The sequence below is a fragment of the Lepus europaeus genome, chromosome 10 (assembly GCF_033115175.1).
Source record: "Lepus europaeus isolate LE1 chromosome 10, mLepTim1.pri, whole genome shotgun sequence".
NCBI lineage: Eukaryota > Metazoa > Chordata > Mammalia > Lagomorpha > Leporidae > Lepus > Lepus europaeus.
Window position 1 is genome coordinate 125,484,841 of NC_084836.1, and position 21,440 is coordinate 125,506,280.

At 59.3% G+C, this 21,440-nt stretch overlaps 2 protein-coding genes across 4 annotated transcripts in view; one reads left to right on the plus strand and one right to left on the minus strand.

The window, feature by feature from the left end:
• Positions 1 to 328: 328 nt before the first annotated feature.
• On the minus strand, positions 329 to 3,971 carry SAMD10 (sterile alpha motif domain containing 10). Of its 2 annotated transcripts, none has more exons than XM_062204511.1 (5): positions 3,881 to 3,971; positions 2,083 to 2,264; positions 1,834 to 2,005; positions 1,631 to 1,731; positions 329 to 1,476 (listed from the first exon to the last, which is right to left on the minus strand). In XM_062204511.1, the coding sequence occupies exons 1-5, from the start codon at positions 3,969 to 3,971 to the stop codon at positions 1,444 to 1,446; spliced, it is 579 nt and encodes a 192-aa protein (XP_062060495.1). In that variant the 3' UTR covers positions 329 to 1,443. The 2 variants fall into 2 exon arrangements, with proteins under 2 accessions (XP_062060495.1, XP_062060494.1); XM_062204510.1 differs by having other exon boundaries at positions 1,591 to 1,731.
• Positions 3,972 to 5,623: 1,652 nt separating this feature from the next.
• PRPF6 (pre-mRNA processing factor 6) overlaps positions 5,624 to 21,440 on the plus strand; it is a 41,702-nt gene continuing 25,885 nt past the window's right edge. The window contains exons 1-6 of one of the 2 annotated variants that reach the window (XM_062204512.1): positions 5,624 to 5,782; positions 6,559 to 6,727; positions 8,000 to 8,118; positions 12,449 to 12,527; positions 15,929 to 16,105; positions 16,187 to 16,342. In XM_062204512.1, coding sequence (XP_062060496.1) covers positions 5,712 to 5,782; positions 6,559 to 6,727; positions 8,000 to 8,118; positions 12,449 to 12,527; positions 15,929 to 16,105; positions 16,187 to 16,342 — 771 coding nt within the window. In that variant the 5' untranslated portion in view covers positions 5,624 to 5,711. Of the gene's footprint in view, positions 5,783 to 6,558; positions 6,728 to 7,999; positions 8,119 to 11,483; positions 11,574 to 12,448; positions 12,528 to 15,928; positions 16,106 to 16,186; positions 16,343 to 21,440 lie in introns of those variants that run through there. The other variant, XM_062204514.1, reaches the window with a different exon arrangement.

Here is a 21,440-nt window from a genome sequence, read left to right on the forward strand (position 1 = left end):
CCCCGACCCTACAGGGGAGGCCTTATTTGGAGGGTTGCGTACAGAGTCTCTGCCTGGGGAGATGAGAGGGAGCCAGGGCCAACAGGCAGGCACCAGAAACCCGAAGGGGCTTGGAGGCCCCACTGGGGTTGGCCTCTGGCCTCAGAGAAGGCCTGAAGGCCCCATCCTCGGGACAGCAGCCCCAGGGCCCCCCGTGGGGCGCCCTGGCTGTGGCCTCCGCCTTGGGGGAGGCCTCTTCAGAACGCAGCTCCACTGCCCCCTGGTGGCCCGGCCTGCAGGCAGCCAGGCATGCCGACCCCACCCCCACACCCAGTGCAGCAGGCACTTGAGAACCACGTTTATTTCTGTTTGTTTTTTCTTTTCTTTGTCAGAGTATAAAAAAGTGAACGCAAGACAAGACAAGACAGGGGCATGGGGTGGGCAAGACAGAGGCAGGAGGATGGGTAGCGGCAGGAAGGGCTCCCTGGGGAAAGACCTATAGCACAGGGTGGTCGGGGACAGAGACACGGGCAGCTGGGGGTCATGGCACAGGACGGAGGTGCCAGGCCAGTTTTCCGAATGCCACTCGGGACCTGCGGCTGCGATGACCAACCTCGCACCCGAGGCCGGCTCAGGGCACACAGAGGGGCTGGGGTCAGCCTCATCTGTCCCTGAGCGTTTCAGAGCCCTGGGGGGGAGTGGGAGAGGGCAGAGAAGCCAGTGTGCGGGCCAGGGCCGCCCTGCACCAGGGAGGGGATGCTCTGGCGCCTGCAGGCAGGCGTGGGGGCGAGGCCCTTGGGGCAGCCTCTCCTGTGAATCCAGATTTTCCCAGGAGAGTGACGACGGAAAATGTCTGTGCCACGGACCCGGACAGAAGATGCTGGATCGCAAGACTCCCCCAGGCATCGGCTGAGGAGCAGCACCGAGCCCAGGGCCCCGTGTGAGGTCACCTCATTGGTGGCTTCGTCTTCATGGGCCTGGATGCCCCCCGGCCTCAGTTCTCACGAACTCAGAGCAGGGAGCCAGCTTCAGCATGTGCTGGGCGTGGCAGCCAGCCGGTGGGTTCTGATGACCATTCCTCTGGGCTGTGAGTTGGGCCTGCCGGGCCCTGGCAGGGACAGGAGGGGCACCGAGCTAAGAGGGCGGAGTTCATCCCAGCTGGGTGGCAGACGGGTCAGTGCTGGGACACTGCAGGCACCTGGCCACCTCTGGCTCGAGAGCTGCCCCACAGGCGGCCAGCAGCACGTACCCCGGTCCCAGAGGAGGGCCGCCTAACCCAGGGTGCGGCATGGAGGCATGGAGTGCCCACCCAGAAACACCTGGAGCTGAGCGCCCTGGTCCCGCCTGTCCACAGAACTGGGCTTTGCTGCCCAGGCATCCCACAGGGTCCAGGAGCTGAGCTGCCAGCACCATTTCGTCCCTGGCCACGGGCTCCAGTCACAGTGCTGGTCTGGGGTTTGAGCCTCAACAGCAGCTAGGACATGTTTCCGAAGGAAGCTGCGGGGTAGATGGGGGTGAAGGGGGGTGCACCCTTCCCGGGCCCCCTCCAGCCGGTCTCCTGAGATCCTTCAGAGACCCCTCCCAGCCCTGCCCCCAGCCTCTCCCACAGACCTTGGCTGAGCAGCTGCAGGCTCCGCCCCTCCTCGCGCACCTGCAGGTGCAGCAGCTGCTGCAGCACCTCCTGCCTCTGGGCCTCCTGCGCCAGCCCCATGCGTTGCAGCTTCTCCGCATTCAGCCGCAGCAGCGCCCGGCCTGCAGGGAGGGGGCGGACAGCTGAGGCCCACGGGGACGCCGGGGGCCACGCGGACACTCGGGACTCGCCCAGGGGCGCGGGAGGGCAGCGGCCGGCCGTACCGGTGATGGCGTGGTGGGAGAAGGCCTCGACGTAGACGAGGTAGTTGTGGGGACAGTGCTTCTTGAGCCACTTGCACACGTCCTGCTGAGTCCACAGCACCACGGGCCGTGTCAGGCCGCCCAGCGGGGGGCTGGTGTGGTACAGGCCGTAGTGGTCCGAGTACAGCTGGCCCTGCAGGGGGAGGAGGGTGGTGGGCGCAGTGAGGGTGGTGCAGTGGGCGTGCGGGGTGGGGGCGGGCGGCGGGGTACCTGGGGGGCCTCTGTGCCTGGCTGCTGCAGGAGCTTGATGGGTCTGCTGCCGCACGCCCTCTGGCTGCGGGGGTCGTGCCACGTGAGGCTGGTGCCCGGCGTCCGAGGCAGGTGGCAGGGGATGCTCTCGGCAGACACCGTGTGCTCCAGGACGGTCCGGCAGAAGCTGAAGTGGGCAGTGGCTGTGTGCGGGGGCCCTGGTCAGGCTCCAGAGGCTCCTGAAAGGCAGCTCCCCTGCCGTGCCCGTCTCCTCCCCACCCCTGAGGGGAGTCGCATCCCCAAGCCACCGGGGCAGGAGTCCAGAGACTGGAGGCACCATGCCTCCTACCTGCGGAGAACCCACACTCCAGGGAGCCAGGCAAGGGGCGGCCTCCGCGGTCTTGAGCTCTGCACCTTGCCTAGGGCTGGCCTGTGTGTCTCCCACATGCAGCACAGGACCTGCACACACACACAGGGGACCTGTGCACACACACGGGACCTGCACATGCATACACACGGGATTAGTGCACACACACATGGGACCTGTGCACACACAGGGGACCTGTGCACACACGCACGAGACCTGTGTGCACATACACATGGGACCAGAGCACACACACATGGGACCTGGACACACACTCGAGACCTGCACATACACACGGGACCAGGGCACATAAACAGAACCTGTGCACACACATACATGGGATCTGCAGACACACGGGACCCACACACACACACACACAGGAGTTGCAGACACACATATGGCACGTGTGCACACACACAGGACCCACACGCATACACACAGGACCTGCAGACATATGGGCCCTGTACACACACATGGGACCTGGGCACACACGGGACCTGCAGACACACATATGGGACCTGGGCACACACACAGGACCTGCAGGCACACACGGGACCCATACACACACACACAGAGGACCTGCCTCCTGGGCAGCCTTTGCAGGAAGAGGGTCCCACTGAAGTCGCCCTGGCCAGAAACACCGGTGTCCACAGCTCTGCCCCATGTCCCTCCGACGGCCTGCCCTGGCAAATCCTCCCAGACCACAAGCTGGGCCCAGGACAGCACCTGGTGCTTAGCACAGGGGTGCAGCCATTGCCCAGATACCCCAGTGACGCCGGCGGCTCCCTACACGCCCCTTCCTCCCTGCTCCTTCAGCCTGTTTCCCGGTGCTGGTACCCCCGGGGCAGGCAGCGGCTCCGCGGACCCTCTCCCATCCGGGTGGGATCCCGGATGCTGTCAGGTCGTGGTGCAAAGCCGGCGCCCTGGGCCCCGCCCCCGACACAGCCGGCGGGTCCTGCGGCGGCCGGGCTGGCCCTGGTCTTGCGCTGAGCAATGGGGGAACCCTCGGTCTTGCACCCCGTAAGGCTCCGGCGACCCTGGGGAACCTCAGAGACCCCAGACTCAAGGGTGTGGCCACTGCGGCCACCGAGGGAGCCCCGGTGCGGAGGGGACCGGTTCCCAGGATCTCCGGGCGCTGCGCGCCGCGCCCCGGGGAACCTGCCGGACGCCTCCGCCCGCGCCGCATCTGCCCGGAGCCGGCGGGGCCCGCCCATTTCCTGCCCGCACCCGGCGCAGGTCGATCCCTCCCCGCCTCAACGTCCCGTTCCAGGAGGGAGGGGCAGGGGAGCGGGGCTGCAGTCCGGGTCGCTCCCGAAAGGTGACCCCGGTGCGGGACAGGCGCGGCCGGGCTCAGCCCACCCCACGCCGCGGAGGCCGGCCGCCCCCAGCGCAGCACAGAGGCCGTGGGGACACGCTCAGGCCAGGGGGCCCCGCCCGCGCCCGCGTCCCGCTCACCGTCCGCATCCCGGCGCTCCCCGAAGCCCGCGCGCACAGCCGCGGCGCGGCCTCGCGGGGGGCTTCGGTTGTCCCTCAGCTCGGCGAACATGGGGCCCGCGGCGCCGCCCGCGCACGCCCCTGGCCGCGCAGGCGGCCGGTGTGGCCGGCGGGGAGCGCGCGCCGCCCCGCCCCGCCCCGCCCGGCCGCCCCGCCGAGCCGGTTCGGCCCGCGAGTCTGCGCGCCGAGGCACCTGCCGCCGGCCCCGAGCGCCGCGCGCTCCAGGCGCTCCGAGGTGGGGCGGCGCGCGGTGCCGCCTGTGCCTGGCGTGTGTGTTCTCGGGGCGCGAGTCGCCGCGCCGCCGGGGTCGCCCTCTCCCGGGGGCTTTGACCGACCGGGGCCAGGCAAGGGGCCCCGGGCCCCTCGCCCCCGCCGATATAATCGGGTTTCGTAGGCCTCCTTCTCAGATGGGCACCTGCTTCCCAGAGAAGCCGGCGCGACCCTCCCCTGCCTTCCCCCACTCCTGCTGGCCTGGAGGCAGCTCCCCTCGCCCTGCAGTCCCAGCGCGAGCCGTGGGGAGCTGCGCTGGCAGGTGCAGGCTTGGGAACGCGGAGGGGGCGAGAGAGGCCCGAGGAGGCCGTGGGGCAGCGGGGGCGCCTGCTCCAGGGTCCTGGCTGGAGGTGCTGGGGACTGGCACAGGCGTCTTTGGCCTGAGCTGTGAGGAAGACGAGGCTTGCGAGTGGCTGAGCTGTCTGCCTTGCCTGGGCCCTGTGGGGGCTGCAGAATCGCAGGTGCGGCACCCGGTCCTCCACCGGGAGGCAGTGGGGACCTCGAGTCACGGGGTCCCTGCCCCCGGGAGGAAGGCCTGCGTGGAGCTCCGGGCTGGCCCAGTGGGCGGGGGCGGCCTGATTCCAGCCCTGGCTACTCCCGCTTCCGATCCAGCTCCCTGCCAGTGCACTTGGGAGGCCGCAGAGGATGGCGCAAGTGCGGGGCCTCTGGCATCCACATGGGAGACCCGGTGGAGCTCCCAGCTCCCGGCCTCAGCCCAGCGCAGCCCTGGTCCTCGTGGCCATTTGGGGCGCGCCTGGCAGCTGCGAGAGCTCTGTCACTCCGCCTTTCAGAAAAACAAAGGAGTGCGTGCCCAGTGACAGCCCCCGCGCACGGCACCTGCGTCCGCCGCGCTCATTTCTGTCCTGAGATGATTGACTTGGAGGGCACAGGGCGAGAGATCTCCCACCCACCGATTCGCCCCCCAAACGGCCACCAGGGCTAGGTCCAGGCCAGGCGGAGGCCAGCTCAGGCATCGTCGCCCGCATTCCCCGGAGCCGTGGCAGGCAGCCGGGAGAGCGGCAGAGTCCCTGGGCCCGCAAGCGGCGCCCTGCGTGGGACGTGGGCGGCGGGACCAGTCAGCCCCCTGCGCCACAACGCGGGACCCATCGGTCTTCGTCCACTGGCTCTCAGGAGCTGCGGACGCGGCGGCTCCAGCCCTCCCAGGAACGGCCAGGGTACCGCCGGGGCGTGCGGGGTTGCAGTCCGCCGGCACCCAGGTCCACACGCGCGCAGCTCGGCCCGCACCGGGAGGTCCCGGGAGCGCCACCGAGCGCGCGGGAGGGCGCGGCCCCGCCGCTCCACCAGGGGGCGCTCCGGTTCCCTTGCGCGGCGGGCCGGAAGTGGGCGGTACCCGCCCCGCGGCTTCCGCCCGGGAGTCCGGGTGGGCGGAGCCTCGGGCGGACGGCGCGCTCTGCTTCCGGGGCGCGGGTGACGCGACGGCTGCGACCCTTCGCGACGACGGCGCTGTGGCGGGCTCGGCTCGGAGTCTCGGGCTGCGGCTTCGCGTCTTCTGCTCGCCGCCATGAACAAGAAGAAGAAGCCGTTCCTGGGCATGCCCGCCCCGCTCGGCTACGTGCCGGGGCTGGGCCGGGGGTGAGGCCTGCGGCCGGGCCGGGGGCGGAGAGGGGGGCTTCGGCCGGCGGGGGCGTACGGGGAGCGGTCCCCGTGGGGCTGTGCCTGCGCCTGAGGGGGTGACCGCCGCGGACGGCCGCCCGCTCCTGTGGTGTTGGTGCTGCCGAGGGCGAGGGGACGTGCGGGGGGCGGGGGGCGGGGTGCGGGAGCCCGGGACCCTGGACGCTCCGGGGCCTGCGGACGGCGCCCCTCGCGTGCCAGGGCTGGGGAGCTGGGCGCGGGCCGGCGTCAGGGGGCGGCTTGGGATCGGCCTGGGAAGGCAGTGGAAGAAGAGTGTGGGCCCCCGCCGGCCGGGTGGGAGACCCGGAGGAGGCCCCTGGGCCGCCCCCGGCCGCTGCAGCCGCCTGGGAGTGAACCAGCGGGTGGAAGGTGTCTGTCTTCCTCGCTCTCTGTAACTCTGCCTTTCGAGTAAATAAATGAAAGAGGGGCTGCCCTGCTCAGAGCCGCGTGGGACAGGAGTCGCGAGGCGGTTACCGGCGGTGATGGGTGTCGGGCCTGGGGAGGAGTGGTGCCTGCCCTGGTGCTGGGTGCACAGCCTGGGGCGGATACCGGTTGCACCCAGAGGGGGCCTGGCTTGGGCCAGGCGGGTCTGAGGGCCTGCCTGGCTGTGGAGCGGAGGTGTGAGCTCTGGGCAGCCTTGTGCACGGCAGATGGAGAAGCCTGGGTGGAGACCTGGGCGCTGGGGGCTTCCAGGGGCAGGTGCAGGAGCCGGCTGACGGCGCCTTGGTCTGCTGCAGGGCTACCGGCTTCACCACCCGGTCGGACATCGGACCTGCCCGGGATGCCAACGACCCCGTGGACGATCGCCATGCACCCCCCGGCAAGAGGACCGTTGGGGACCAGATGAAGAAGAATCAGGCTGCCGACGATGACGACGAGGACCTGAACGACACCAACTACGATGAGGTGCGTGTGCGGCCGGGCTGTCTGCGGGTCCCCCAGCCGTCCCGCACGTGCCGCCCACGGGTCATGGGACCTCTTCGGTGTGGCGTGGGGAGGGGAAGTGTCCCTTGGAAGACGCATCCTTGCCCAGGGGTCTTTGCGTCCTGTCGTGTTAGTGCTGCGCCGCGCAGCAGGGCAGTCTGACAGGTGACACCTGTCCCCTGAGGAGAATTAGTTCTGTTATTGGTGAGGGGAGTGGCCTGTGGCTTGTTGCCTGTGACAGTTGTCCCACTTACGCTGGGGGTGGGGATGGGACCTTTTACTGCTTTAATAAAATAAAAAATTCAGCAATGAATTTTAGTTTTGAAGTAAATAAGTTTGCATGAAGTTGGAAAAATAATACCAAAAACAGTTCAAGAAAAAAGATTCTTATGTTCCTGTATACTCTTCACCAAGCTTTCCCCATCTTTTTTTTCTTTTTTCTTAGATTTTATTTATGTATTTGTGAGGCAGAATTACAAAAAGAGGGAGAAGCACAGAGAGAGGTCTTCCATCCTGGTTCACGCCCCAAATGGCCACAGCGGCTGGAGCTGGGCCAATCTGAAGCCAGGAGCTTCTGCCAGGTCTCCCACGCAGGTGCAGGGGCCCAAGGACTTGGGCCATCTTCTGCTTTCCAAGGCCTTAGCAGGGAGCTGGATCGGAAGTGGGGCAGCCAGGACACAAACCGGCGTCCATATGGGGTGCTGGTGCCACGGGTGGAGGCTTAGAGAGGATACCACAGCACTCCATCCTTCTGACCTTGCGACACTTACCAAAACCAGGAAGTTAATAGTGACACGGCATTATCTTCCATGTAATTGATTAGATTGAGAGGCAGGCTAGTGCTTCCGTCTGCTGTTCACTCTGTCCACTGTGGGAGCTGGGACTCAGTCCAGGTCTCCCGTGTGGGTGATGGACACAGAGACTTGAGCATCAGCGCTGCTTCCAGGGGCTGCATCGCAGGCAGCTGGGGACAGGAGCGGCGCTGGAGTCGCTGCCAGGTGTGACGGTGTCTGCGGGTGGCTGCCCCTGCCGGGCGTCACTCGCTGACTGCTGATCTGGCTGGGGTTTCACCATGGCTCCCATCAACGAGGGCCTGGTCTGGGACCCTCACTCTTTGCCCTTCCAGCCTCTTCCAACCCGGGTGGCTGCTCTGTCTCAGGCCCCTGGCACCCCTCTGGTTGGGTGTGTGCAGGAGCTCTGTGAGAGGGGTCGTGTGGGGATGTGGCCCCTCTGAGTGAGCTGTTTGGTCCTCAGTTCAACGGCTACGCCGGCAGCCTCTTCTCCAGCGGGCCCTACGAGAAGGACGATGAGGAGGCGGACGCCATCTACGCAGCGCTGGACAAGAGGATGGACGAGAGGAGGAAGGAGAGAAGGTACCGGGCCGCCATTCAGGCCGACACACACACACACACACACGCACGCATGCACGCTTCTTCTGTACTGGCTCAGGCTTGTAGAAGAGCTGCAGGAACCGTGGCAGCTACTCGTGGATGTGTTGGGCCACCGGGGAGAGCCCACTGCTGGCTGTGCAGGGGTCAGCAGGACTTGGAGGCTTGCTTTGTGCATCAGCATTGCCCCCTTTCATGTGGATGTAGTGATGTGGATTAACTTGTGTTAAGTTTAATTTGGAAATGGCTGGTGGTAGAGTGGGTTAGGGAGCTTAGGCCAGGCCGGGCCCCGCCAGAGTGCTGCACACCAGGTGCCCTCTGCAAGGTGCTCGAGCTGTCCCTGCTCTGCCAGCTGGGGCTGCACTGGCCGGCACTTCCCAGGGGAGGAAGCATAGTCAATTCTGTTGCTTTGCAAGCTTCTAGCTTTTCTATTATAAAGGAAACACATTTGTGTCATAGGATAATAGGAAGCTAAGGTTGAGGATAGGAGAGAGTGTAAGGTTTCTTCACAAGCTCAGAAAAGTAACAGTGGAGGGAGGGAGGGGGAGGAGGGAGAGGGGGGATGGGGGGAGAGGGAGGGAGGGAGGGTCAGTGTGTTCCGAGAGTGCTGTCTGCCAGGGGCCTGGGCACCCTCCACTCTGATCCCTGCTGATGTCCCTGGGAAAGCAGTGGAAGATGCCCAAGTCCTTAGGCCCCTGCAGCCGTGTGGGAGACCTGGATGGAGCTCCTGGCCTCAGCCTGGCTGAGCGCCAGGTGTTGTGGCCCTTTGGGGAGTGAACCAGTGGATGGAAGATCTGCCTTGCTCTGCCTCACTTTCTGTAACTCTGTCTTTCAATAAGTCTTTAAAAAAACATTTCTTTAGAAAAAGAATTATATCTGCAAATCACATTGAATCTGTTAAAAACTAAAGATTAAAGAAGAAAAAGTAACAGTTAATCTCTTGGTTCATTTTCCTTTTTGTATTGCTGTTGATACATGCAATTTTTAAAAAAAGATTTATTTTATTTGAAAGGCAGAGAGACTAGAAAGAGGTCTTCCATCAGCTGGTTCACTCCCCAGATGGCTGCAATAGCCGGAGCTGGGCTGATCCAAAGCTGGGAGCCAGGCGCTCCATGCAGGTCTTCTGTGTGGGTGCAGGGGCCCAAGTACGTGAGCCGTCACCCACTGCCCTCCATCTCTAGCAGGGGACTTGAACTGGTGCTATGACATGGGGTGGGGGGCTTATAACTGGTAACTTTGTAACTTCCCGTAATATATATATAGAACTTCTAATTTTTTTCAAGATAACTTTAGGAGAAGTAGAACGTTGTGGAGTTTCTGAAAACTTGTTGTTAAATCAGGGCATGTGAATAGTAATTAGGTGTAAATGGTTTTGCATTCGCTGATTTGACTCCCGTACTTTGACATTAATTCGTTTTTTTTTTTTTAATTTAATTTTATTTATTTTTTTGACAGGCAGAGTGGACAGTGAGAGAGAGACAGAGAGAGGGAAAGGTCTTCCTTTTGCCGTTGGTTCACCCTCCAATGGCTGCTGCGGTAGCGCGCTACGGCCGGCGCACCGCGCTGATCCGATGGCAGGAGCCAGGTGCTTCTCCTGGTCTCCCATGGGGTACAGAGCCCAAGGACTTGGGCCATCCTCCACTGCACTCCCGGTCCACAGCAGAGAGCTGGCCTGGAAGAGGGGCAACCGGGACAGGGTTGGTGCCCCGACCGGGACTAGAACCCGGTGTGCTGGCGCTGCAAGGCGGAGGATTAGCCTAGTGAGCCGCAGCGCTGGCCCATTAATTCGTTTTAAACACAGTGACGTGGACACATTGAGAAAGTCATAGTAAAAAGTGGTGGCTTTTAAAACCCTTTTATCCTGGAGGCTTTCATAACCGAAACAGCGGGAAGAGGCAACAGCAGTGCACGCCGCTGTCCCTGTGCTGCCTCACAGTTTGCATGTTTGCTTCACTGTAGCTGGGGCTGTGTTTCTGGCTGGGTCGAGGGCCTGCAGAGGGCACCTGATGTGCAGCAGGGTGTGAGGACACAGTGCTTGCGGGGCCCAGCCTAGCTCCTAGCATCAATGCCCCATCACTGGCCTGAGCTCCCTAACCACACCACCGACCCCTGCAGGACCACAAGCTCATTTGCCATCTTCCACGGGCACAGTGGCTGTACAACACTTCACAGCACTATGCCCAGCCCTGTTACCCGACAGCCAGTGCCCAGAGCAGGGCACGGCACCATCCGGGTCGCCCCTCACGTCCACTGTGCACACTTGTCATGGAGAATTCCCCCTTCTGCCTTTCACCTTCTCGTGACAGTGACGCTGATTTTTTTTTTTTTTAAACAGATTTATGTATTTGAACGGCAGAGTTACAGGGGAGGGACTGGGAGAGAGAGATCTTCCCTCCCCCAATGGCCACAATGACCAGGGCTGGGCAAGGCTGAAGCCAGGAGCCAGGAGCTTCTGGGTCTCCCAGCAGGGGCCCATGCGCCTGGGTCATCCTCTGGTGCTCTCCCAGGCCACAGCAGGGAGCGGGGTCTGGAGCAGAGCAGCTGGACTCGACCTGGCATGGATGTGGTGACCGCTGTGCTTTGACGTTGGGGCGAGGAGTGACGCACGTTCAGCAGCACTGCCCTTGAGGTGTTGCACCTTGGGCTTCACCTGGGCTGCTGCTAAGGTCCATGCTGGGCCACAGCAGTGGCCACAGCTCCCAGTGACCATGAGGCAGGCAGCTGGGGAGTAGGCTAGGTGTGTTAGATGTGTTTCCTTTTTTCTTTTTTTCCTAAAAGATTTTCTCTATTTGAGAGGTAGAGTTAGAGACAGAGAGAAAGGTCTTCTGTCTGCTGATTCAGATTCTGCTCCCAAACGGCCACAATGGCTGGAATTGCGCCGATCCAAAGCCAGGAGCTTCTTCTGAGTCCCCCACATGGGTGCAGGGACCCAAGCACCTGGGCCTTCTTCTATTGCTTTCCCAGGCCACAGCAGAGAGCTGGATCAGAAGAGGAGCAGCTGGGACACGAACCTGTGCCCATTTTGGATGCTGGTGCCACGGGTAGAGGTTTAGCTCCCTACACCACAGCACTGGTCCCTCAAAGCAAATTTAATGATCTTAAATCTACAAGTAAAACCAAACACACACACACACACAAAAGCAAAAGCAAATTAACAGAACAACCCAACCCAATATGTCAAGGTAGTTCAGAGGAGAGCCTGAAGGTTTATCTGACTTGGAGTTACAGTACGTTTCAGCTGCTCAGAATATGGGGTTGCTGTTTTTGGCTATGGAAACATATGGCAAAGCAACTTTGATTTTACAGTGGACATGGAGTATTTTTTTTTTCTTGTTTCAAAGACAAGAGGAGACAAGTGGAGAGACAGTTTGCTGCCCACCACTGGTTCACTCCTGAGTACTACAGTGAGCCCGAGCTGAAAAGCCAGGAGCTGCATCCAGGTCTGCCATGTTTGTGACAGGAATCTAACCATTTGAGCCATCGCCACTGCCTCCCAGGGCTTTCATTGGCAGGGAGCTGGAGTCCAGGTCTGGAGCCGGGCATTGGACCCGGGTGTCTCCACGTGTCTCACTGCCAGGCCAGACATCACCCTATTTCATTTTACTTTTTTTTTTTTTTTTTGACAGGCGGAGTGGACAGTGAGAGAGAGAGAGACAGAGAGAAAGGTCTTCCTTTGCTGTTGGTTCACCCTCCAATGGCCGCTGCAGCTGGCGCGCTGCGGCCGGTGCACCGCGCTGATCTGATGGCAGGAGCCAGGTGCTTCTCCTGGTCTCCCATGGGGTGCAGGGCCCAAGGACTTGGGCCATCCTCCACTGCACTCCCTGGCCACAGCAGAGAGCTGGCCTGGAAGAGGGGCAACCAGGACAGAATCCGGCTCCCCGACCGGGACTAGAACCGGTGTGCCGGCGCCGCAAGGCGGAGGATTAGCCTATTGAGCCGTGGCGCCGGCTCATTTTACTTATTTTATTTTTACTTATTTGAAAGGTAGAGTTGGAGGAAGAGGAGAGAGAGAGAGAGAGGGAGGGAGGGAGGGAGAGTGGGAGAGATCTTCCATCCACTGGTTCACTCCCCAAATGGCCAAAGCCAGGAGCTTCATCTGGGTTTCCCGCGTGGGTGCAGGGGCCCAAGCACTTGGGCCGTCTTCCACTTCTTTTCCCAGGCTCATTAGCAGGGGGCTGGATCAGAAGTGGAGCAGCCAGGACTTGAACCAGCACCCATGTGGGATCTGGCACCGCCGGCGGCGGCTGTACCCACTGCACTATAGTGCTGGCCTGCTGTCTGTATTTCTAATGCATGCACATGTTTTATTTTCTAGGGAACAGAGAGAAAAAGAAGAAATTGAGAAGTACCGCATGGAGCGCCCCAAAATCCAGCAACAGTTCTCAGATCTCAAAGTAAGCAGATGGGGTGGCCATTCTTGTGCCTGTAAGCAGTCAGCATGGCCAGGCTGCCCAGCCTGCCTGTGCTTCCTTGTGTGTATGTGTGTAAAAATACTTTTCCACCCGACACAACAAACGGGGCACATGGGAGCTAGTGTGGTGTGGCGATGCCAGCATCTCATAGTGGAACACTTGTTCCAGTCCTGGCTGCTCCACTTCCCATCACCTCCCTTGCTTGGTCCCTGTCACCACATGGGAGGCACAGAGGGATCTCCAGGCTCCTGACTTCCACCTGGCCCAGTCGTGGCCATTGTGACTATTTGGGGAGTGAAGCAGTGGGTGGAAGGTTTCTCTGTCAAATAAATCTTTTTTTTTTTTTTTTTTTTAATTTTTTTAGACAGGCAGAGTGGACAGTGAGAGAGACAGAGAGAAAGGTCTTCCTTTGCCGTTGGTTCACCCTCCAATGGCCGCCGCGGCTGGCGTGCTGCGGCCAGCACACCGCGCTGATCCGACGGCAGGAGCCAGGTGCTTCTCCTGGTCTCCCATGGGGTGCAGGGCCCAAGGACTTGGGCCATCCTCCTCTGCACTCCCTGGCCACAGCAGAGAGCTCGCCTGGAAGAGGGGCCACTGGGACAGAATCCGGAGCCCTGACTGGGACTAGAACCCGGTGTGCCGGCGCCGCAAGGCGGAGGATTAGCCTGTTGAGCCACGGCGCCGGCCTAGTTTATGTGGTTTTTTAGCACTACCAGAATTCTCACATAGTTTTTTATTAGTTTATTTATTTAGAAGGCAGAGTTAGAGAGAGATCAATTTTCCATCTGCTGGTTCACTCCCCAAATGACTGCAGTGGCCAGGGCTGCTCCAGGAGCTTGAACTCCATCTGGGATTCCTGTGCAGGTGCAGGGGCCCAAGCACTTGGGCCGTCTTCCACTGCTTTCCCAGGTGCATTAGCAGGAGCTGGATCGAAGTGGAGCAGCCGGGATTTGAGCTGGTGTGCACGTGGGGTGCCGTGGGGCGCCATGGGGCGGTGGCCCCTGCATAGACTGAGAGGTTGCAGCGGACCCCTGACTCTGAGGTCACTCGTGGGGTGCCGTGGGGCGGTGGCCCCTGACTGAGGTCACACGTGGGGTGCCGTGGGGCGGTGGCCCCTGCGTAGACTGAGAGGTTGCAGCGGGCCCCTGACTCTGAGGTCACACGTGAGGTGCTGTGGGGCGGTGGCCCCTGACTCTGAGGTCACACGTGGGTGCCGTGGGGCGGTGGCCCCTGACTCTGAGGTCACACGTGGGTGCCGTGGGGCGGTGGCCCCTGCGTAGACTGAGAGGTTGCAGCGGGCCCCTGACTCTGAGGTCACACGTGAGGTGCCGTGGGGCGGTGGCCCCTGACTCTGAGGTCACTTGTGGGTGCCGTGGGGTGGTGACCCCTGCGTAGACTGAGAGGTCGCAGCGGACCCCTGACTCTGAGGTCACACGTGGGTGCCGTGGGGCAGTGGCCCCTGACTCTGAGGTCACTCGTGGGTGCCGTGGGGCGGTGACTCCTGCGTAGACTGAGAGGTTGCAGCGGGCCCCTGACTCCGAGTTCATCCATTCCATCTCCTTCAGTTCATTCTCTTCTTCCACTTCCACGTCCCTTAGGGTTTGTCGTTTTCTGACTTCCTCTGCGGCCGCTCTTTCCAGGGGTGGGCAGGTGGAGTATGCAGGTTCTCCCTTCAAGCAAGGGTCTGTTTCCAGCAGTGGGCAGTGTGGGCTGTGCATCCTGCAGCCCCCAGTACTGCCTGGCTCCGATGTGGGAGGCCCGAGTGAGGTGATGAGGTCTGGTGAGGAGCCAGGCGGGCGTGAAGAAACCCTTTACCCAGCACAGCACGCTCTGCAGCATTGTCCCAGTGTCCTGGGCACAGTTGACGGAGGTCTTGTTGAGCCTGAAACGTGTTTAAATTCTTCCCCAGCCTCGTGCGTCCTCAGTTCCCTTCATAGGAGTTGTCAGTAAAGTGTGTGCACCTCACACTGCTTCCAGAGGAGACAGCCTGCAGTGTTAGATGGCGTTGTCCCATGTAGTCTGTCCCCATACGGTTATCTGTGTGTTTATTAATCTACGTGTTTATCTGTGTATTTATTTATGTGTTTATACATGTATTTATGTGTTTATTTTTAAAAAACTCTTTGCACCCAAATATTTTTTTAAAGATTATTTATTCATAAAGATTATTTATTTGAAAGGCAGAGTTACAGAGAGGCAGAGAGGCAGAGGTCTTCCATCTGCTGGTTCACTCCCCAGTTGGCCGCAATCGCTGCAGCTGGGCCAATCCGAAGCCAAGAGCCAGGGGCTTCTTCTGGGTCTCCCATGCGGGTGCAGGGGTCCAAGGACTGGGTCATCTTCCACTGCTTTCCCAGACCATAGCAGAGAGCTGGATCGGAAGTGGAATAGCTGGGACTCAAACTGGCGCCCATATAGCATGCTGGCACTATAGGCAGTGGCTTTACCCACTACGCCACAGTGCCGGCCCTTATCTATTTATTTATTAGTAAGGCACAGTTACAGAGAGGGAAAAATAGATCTTTCATCTGCTGGTTCATTCCTTAAATGGTTGCAATGACCAGGGCAAAGACACCTCGTGTCCCACGTGGGTGATAGGCCGAAGCACTTGGACCATCTTCCTCTGCTTTCGCAGGCGCATTAACAGGGAGCTAGATTGGAAATGGAGCAGCTGGGACTTGAATCAGTGCCCATATGGGATGCTGACCTTAAAGGTGGTGGCTTAGCCCACTGTGCATTGGGGAGGCAGAGAGAGAGAGACAGGCAAGAGCATCGGGGAGGCAGAGAGAGAAACAGGCCAGAGCACTGGGGAGGCAGAGAGACAGGCCAGAGCATTGGGGAGGCAGAGAGAGAGACAGGCCAGAGTCCCCGTCCTCTAGTTTGTTCCCCAGTGCCTACAGCAGCCAAGATGGGGTTTGAAGCTGGGAGTCAGAAGATCCATCCAGGTCTCTCCTGTGAGTTGCAGAGATGCAACTACTTGAGCCATCCCTGCTGCCTCCCAGGGTCTACCTTGGCAGGAAGCCGGAGTTGGGAGCCAGAGCCGGGAATGAACCCGGGAACAACTCCAGGCACCCTGATTGGGACTTGGCATCCTAATGCAAGGCATATGCTGTCCCTGACGGGTTGATCATCAGTAGGTAGTAGGGCCAGATGCTGTCCCTGACGGGTTGATCATCAGTAGGTAGTAGGTCGCTTCTTCTGAGTGGAGCAGAGCGCCATTTCTGCATTGGTTGCTTTGTTGTTTTGTCACTGAATTTCATACAGCACTGTGGCGCTGACCATGAGCCTTGTAACAGGTGCTGATCTGGGGCTGAGGGAGGGAGCACAGTCTTGTCTGTGCTGTGGGGCTCTGCAGCGGATTCATGTTTTGGGGGCTGGCTCTGCAGAGGAAGTTGGCAGAAGTCACAGAAGAAGAGTGGCTGAGCATCCCTGAGGTTGGCGACGCCAGGAACAAGCGACAGCGGAGCCCGCGCTACGAGAAACTGACCCCTGTCCCCGACAGTTTCTTCGCCAAACATTTACAGACTGGAGAGAGCCACACCTCAGTGGATCCTCGACAAACTGTGAGTGTCCACCAGGGCGCAGGGTGCTGGGCTAAGTGCTCCTGCATTTGGTGCTGTGACTGAGCCACCCTTTTCCCACAGCAATTTGGAGGTCTTAACACACCCTACCCAGGGGGGCTGAACACCCCATACCCAGGGGGCATGACACCGGGACTCATGACACCTGGCACAGGAGAGCTGGACATGAGGAAGATTGGCCAGGCCCGGAACACCCTGATGGACATGAGGCTCAGCCAGGTGAGGGTTGCATGCTGCATTTTCTTAAACCTGCTGCTGAAAGATTTCTGTTTTCTTGTTAGAGAACTAACATGTTTGTTTAAAAAAAGCTGACAAACCCAGAACAGAGAGGTGAGGGATCATTCTTTGCTGATGCTTTGTCATGAGGTGAGCAGGCCTTTGGTGATGTAAGGTTCTGCGTCGTGTTAAGAAGAGTGGTTGGGCGTCCATGCAGGTAAGTCCTTGTTTCCATCGACAGGGGCCCGGGTGCAGTGCCCTCCACGTGCTGCAGGCCAGGGACCAGCCCCACCACTTGCCTGCCTTCGCTCGGGAGCCTGGGCTCTGCTGCAGCTGCTGTGGCTCCTGTGAGGAGCCACGGGGGCCCTGTTGGTCGTGTGCTAGGTCTGCCCTCTGCACGTGAATGCTGAGTGGGAGTATTTGCTTCCTGCTCCTGGGAGTGGCCCGAGGCCTGCAGGGAGCAGACCCTGTGCTCTGGAGATCGGCTACTCCGAGCCGTGTTGCTTTTGATGTTGACCTCTGGAGTCATGAAGGAAAATGCTTTCAAAGTTGTTTATTTAGAAAGTAAGGACTTCACAAAGCAGAAAAGGCTGCAGTCCAGAGAGCCGGCCCCGGGAAGAGCATGCCTACAGGCCAGTGGCCGGGCGTGTGTGCTGGAAGAGAGCGTCCATGTCCCAGGTCTCTGCCAGGGCATGATGGCCTGCTGAGTGGATGCTTCCTGTACATTTTTCTAATTATCTATTTAATTTTTTTTTTTTTTTTTTTAAGACAGGCAGAGTGGACAGTGAGAGAGAGAGACAGAGAGAAAGGTCTTCCTTTGCTGTTGGTTCACCCTCCAATGGCCGCCGCGGCTGGCGCGCTGCTGCTGGCGCACCACGCTGATCCGATGGCAGGAGCCAGGTGCTTCTCCTGGTCTCCCATGGGGTGCAGGGCCCAAGGATTTGGGCCATCCTCCTCTGCACTCCCTGGCCACAGCAGAGAGCTGGCCTGGAAGAGGGGCAACCAGGACAGAATCCGGCACCCCGACCGGGACTAGAACCCGGTGTGCCGGTGCTGCAAGGCGGAGGATTAGCCTGTTGAGCCATGGCGCCGGCGTTATTTAATTTTTTTTTAAAGATTTATTTATTTTATTTGAAAGTCAGAGTTATACAGAGAGAGGAGAAGCAGAGAGAAAGAGGTCTTCCATCCGCTGGTTCACTCCCCAATTGGCCGCAATGGCCAGAGCTGTGCCGATCTGAAGCCAGGAGCCAGGAGCTTCTTCCGGGTCCCCCACGTGGGTGCAGGAGCCCAAGGACTTGGGCCATCTTCCACTGCTTTCCCAGACCATAGCAGAGAGCTGGATTGGAAGTGGAGCAGCCGGGTCTCAACCCAGCACCCATATGGGATGCTGGCACTTTAGGCCAGGGTGTTAATCCCACTGCGCCACAGCGCCAGCCCCTATTCATTTAATTTTATTTGAAAGGCAGAGAGAGAAACAGAGAGAGGTCTTCCATGTACTGAATCCCTCTTGAAATGTCCACAACAGTCAGGGCTGGTCCAGGTTGCAGCCAGGAGTCTGGAACCCAGTACAGGTCTCCCATTTGGATGGCAGGAACCAGAGTACTTGGGCCATCACCTGCTGTCTCCCAGAGTGCACATCAGCCAGAAGCTGGGCCTGGAAGCGGACCTGAGACTTGAACCCAGGCCTTCTGATAAGGGCTGTAGGCATCCCAGGTAGGGTTAATACCCTGTCCCTCTAGGTGTTTGTAAGGGAATTTCACACGACTGGAAGTAGAGAAAATAGAACGAACACTCAGCCATTGCCTTTCTAGCAGTGGGAAACTTAAGTTTCACTTGATCTTTTACTGTACTGTGTTTTTTAAAAAAATAATTTATAATTTCTGAAAGTTGTTTGCTCTTTGTTTTAGATTTTTTATTTATTTGACAGAGTTACAGAGAGGCAGAGAGAGTGAGCGAGCGAGGTCTTCCATCAGATGATTGACCCCCCAGATGACCACTATTGCCGAGGCTGGGCCAGACCGAAGCCAGGAGCCAGGAGCTCTGTCCACATCTCCCACATGGGTGCAGGGGCCCAAGCACTGGGGCCGGGTGCCCTACCTTCCAAGGTGCACTAGCAGTCAGCTGCATTGGAAGTGGAGCAGCGGGGACTCGAACTGGTGCCCATACAGGATGCTGGCCTCACAGGCAGCAGCTTAACCCACAGCGCCACCACACCGTCCCCTGTGTTTTTTTTTCCAGAGGCCTTTCTTGATCACCTTACTTTATCTGTCTTCATTTATTTTTTTAAAGATTTATTTATTTGAAAGGGAGAGTTTCAGAGAGAGAGGGGAGGGTGTCTTCCATCCACTGGTTCACTCCCCATATGACTGCAATGGCCAGAGCCATGCCACTCTGAAGCCAGGAGCCAGGAGCTTCCTCCAGGTTTTCCCACATGGGCGCAGGGGCCCAAGGATTTGGGCATCTTCTGCTTTCCCAGGCCATAGCAGTGTGCTGGATCAGAAGCAGCCAGGATTCAAACCAGCGCCCATATGGGATGCTGGCACTGCCGGTAGTGGCCTTATCCGCTTCGTCACAGCGCTGGCCCCGTGATTGTTTTTCATAAGCGAATTCTGTTTACTTCTGGATTTCAGGGTGGTAAATTCAAAATAAAAATATGTGTGATCATTCCAGTAGATGCAGGAAGGTACTTAGAATTCAGCACACAGGAGGCAGGCAGCTCTGGGGCAGTGGCTGGCGGTGACCAGGAGGTTTCTGCTGGAGACAGAGGGGGGAGGTGATTTGTGTCAGGAAAGGGCCGAGGGGTTTTCCGCATAAGGAGCCTGCAGTGAGGAGTGCACTGGGTGGAAGCCCCAGCCCGTAGGGGGCGCCAGAGCGTCTTTTGCACGCTGCCCGGGATCTCCAGAGGAGGAGGACGTGTTCACAGCAAGAAGTCCTGTTAAGATCGGCTGCCATGGCGCTGTCACCAGCAAGAGCTGTTCGTGCTGGCCAGGCCCCAGAAGAGGTCTGGCTGCGAGCTCTGCCACCGTCCCATTCACCGTGATGTGGCGTCCACACAGGGCGGCTGGGGTTTCCCCAACCACGGCTTCCTGCCCTGCGTTTCCCTTGGAAGACTTCTCGTTGTTTTAAGTAGACTTGATTTTATTCTTGTACAAATAGGACTTTTTAAAAAATTTATTTATTTATTTGAAAGAGTTACACAGAGAGAAGGAGAGGCATAGAGAGAAAGAGAGAGGTCTTCCATCTGCTGGTTCACTCCCCAGATGGCTGCAATGGCTGGAGCTGTGCTGATCTGAAGCCAGAAGCTTATTCCTGGTCTCCCACACAGGTGCAGGGGCCCAAGCACTTGGGCCATTTTCTGCTTTCCCAGCGCATAGCAGAGAGCTGGGTCAGAAGTGGAGCAGTCAGGACTTGAACCGGCACCCACATGGGATGCCGGCACCGCAGGTGGCGGCTTTATCCTCTACGCCACAGCACCGGCCCTGACAAATCGATTTAAGCATGAAGATGCTGAAGAGTGGGACTCTGCGATGTGTTGTTTCCTTTGGTCTGGGAAACAGATAGCTGTAGAATTGCGGCTTCACTGACACAGAACCCACCTAAAGCGGGGGCAGCGGCAGGGAAGCCGAGGAGCAGGCTGCCAGGATGCAGTGCGGCGGCAGGTGGAGCAGGGCCTCCCCCCACCCAGGAACCTGGCCTGTGGCTTTATTAGCCACCCAGTTGGGTCTTCTCGTTCTGTGTTCTGCCATTTCCCCCTGACGTTTGTGTTATTACACAGCGGCTGTTTGTGTTCAGACTTCATGGTAATTTTTGGTGGCAGAATCTAGGTAACACTGAATTTTCCATTTTAACCCTTTCTAACTGTGTTCATTGACACAGTGAGCCCAGTCATATCCTTTTGAAACCACCCCTGCCCTCCCTCCAGAGATGTCCTGGTCTTCCCAGGCCGCTGTGCGCTGCCTGATGCCGACTGGCGGTGCTGCTCCTTGGCTCCCAGCTCTGCTGTGGGCTGAGTAGTCCCAGAGGCTTTGTCATCTTCGTCTCTGCTGAGTGTGGCGTCGTCGGGGCCCTTGGGTTGTCGTGTGGGCAGCACTCCTTTGTGTGTATGTGTGTGGGTGTGCCCATACTGGGTTGTGCTTGTCTGGTCATCTGTTGATGGGCACTGGGGTGGCTTCTGCCTTTTCCTGTTGTGGATCTGAGTGTACAAACATTGGCTGATTGCTTCCAGTGCGGTATGCCCAGAATTGTTGCTGGAACCTGCAGCAGTTTCATGTTTGTTCATTTTTTTAAAGTCAGGTAGAGAAAGAGCAGGAGCTCCCATCTGCTGGTTCACGTCCCAGATGCCCACAGTGGCCTGGCCTGGGCCAGGTGGAAGCCAGGGGCTGGGCGCAAAATCCAGATTTCTCACAAAAGTGACAGGGACTCAGCTGCTTGAGCCGCCTCCCAGACTCGGCACAGGCAGTGGACGCGGCTCTCCAGGCTAGGCACTCTGCGACGTGGGATGTGGGCCTCTCGGCTGACATCTGAACTGGGAGACCACACACTGCCCTGCGGAGCCCCCTGCTGTGCGTGGCCTCTGCACCACGTCACACCTGCAGTAGCCATGCACAGGCTCCGGTCTCTCTGTTTCTTGTCACCACTTGTTTTCTTTCTCGAGAGTGACTGTCCTGTGGGTGTGTCGTGTGGCTTTCCCTTGCAGTTCCCTCGTGATCGCTGCGGTTGAGCAGCTTTTCACGGACTTCCTGGCCATTTGTGTGTCATCGAAGACATGTCACATCCTTTGCCTGTTTTTCAGTGGTTTTTGGTGGTGGTGTTTATCACGGCAGCCAGAGAGTAGGGTTGGGATTTTGGCACAGTTTCCGTAGCAGTGCCTGGGTTCTAGTCCCATTGCCACTTCCAGTCTCAGCTCCCTGCTAATGCTCGCCTCGGGAAGGAGTGGATAGTCAAGTACTTGGGTCCCTGCCACCCATGTGAGAGACCCAGATTCCGTTCTGAGCCCTGGCTTGTGCCTGGCCCAGCCCCAGCTGCTCCAGGAATCTGCAGAGTGAGCCAGCAGTTGGAAGGTGCCTGTCTCTAGTTGTCTCTCTGTCGCTTAGCATTTCAG

What these genes read in the sequence shown, in the direction of transcription:
- SAMD10 (XM_062204510.1), bottom strand. Translation starts at nt 3,971, where the DNA reads ATGTTCGCCGAGCTGAGGGACAACCGAAGCCCCCCGCGAGGCCGCGCC. An exon ending in GGAGCGCCGGGATGCGGACG is followed by an intron (nt 2,265 to 3,880) that starts GTGAGCGGGACG and finishes CCCCGCACACAG; the next exon opens with CCACTGCCCACTTCAGCTTC. An exon ending in CAGGCACAGAGGCCCCCCAG is followed by an intron (nt 2,006 to 2,082) that starts GTACCCCGCCGC and finishes CTCCCCCTGCAG; the next exon opens with GGCCAGCTGTACTCGGACCA.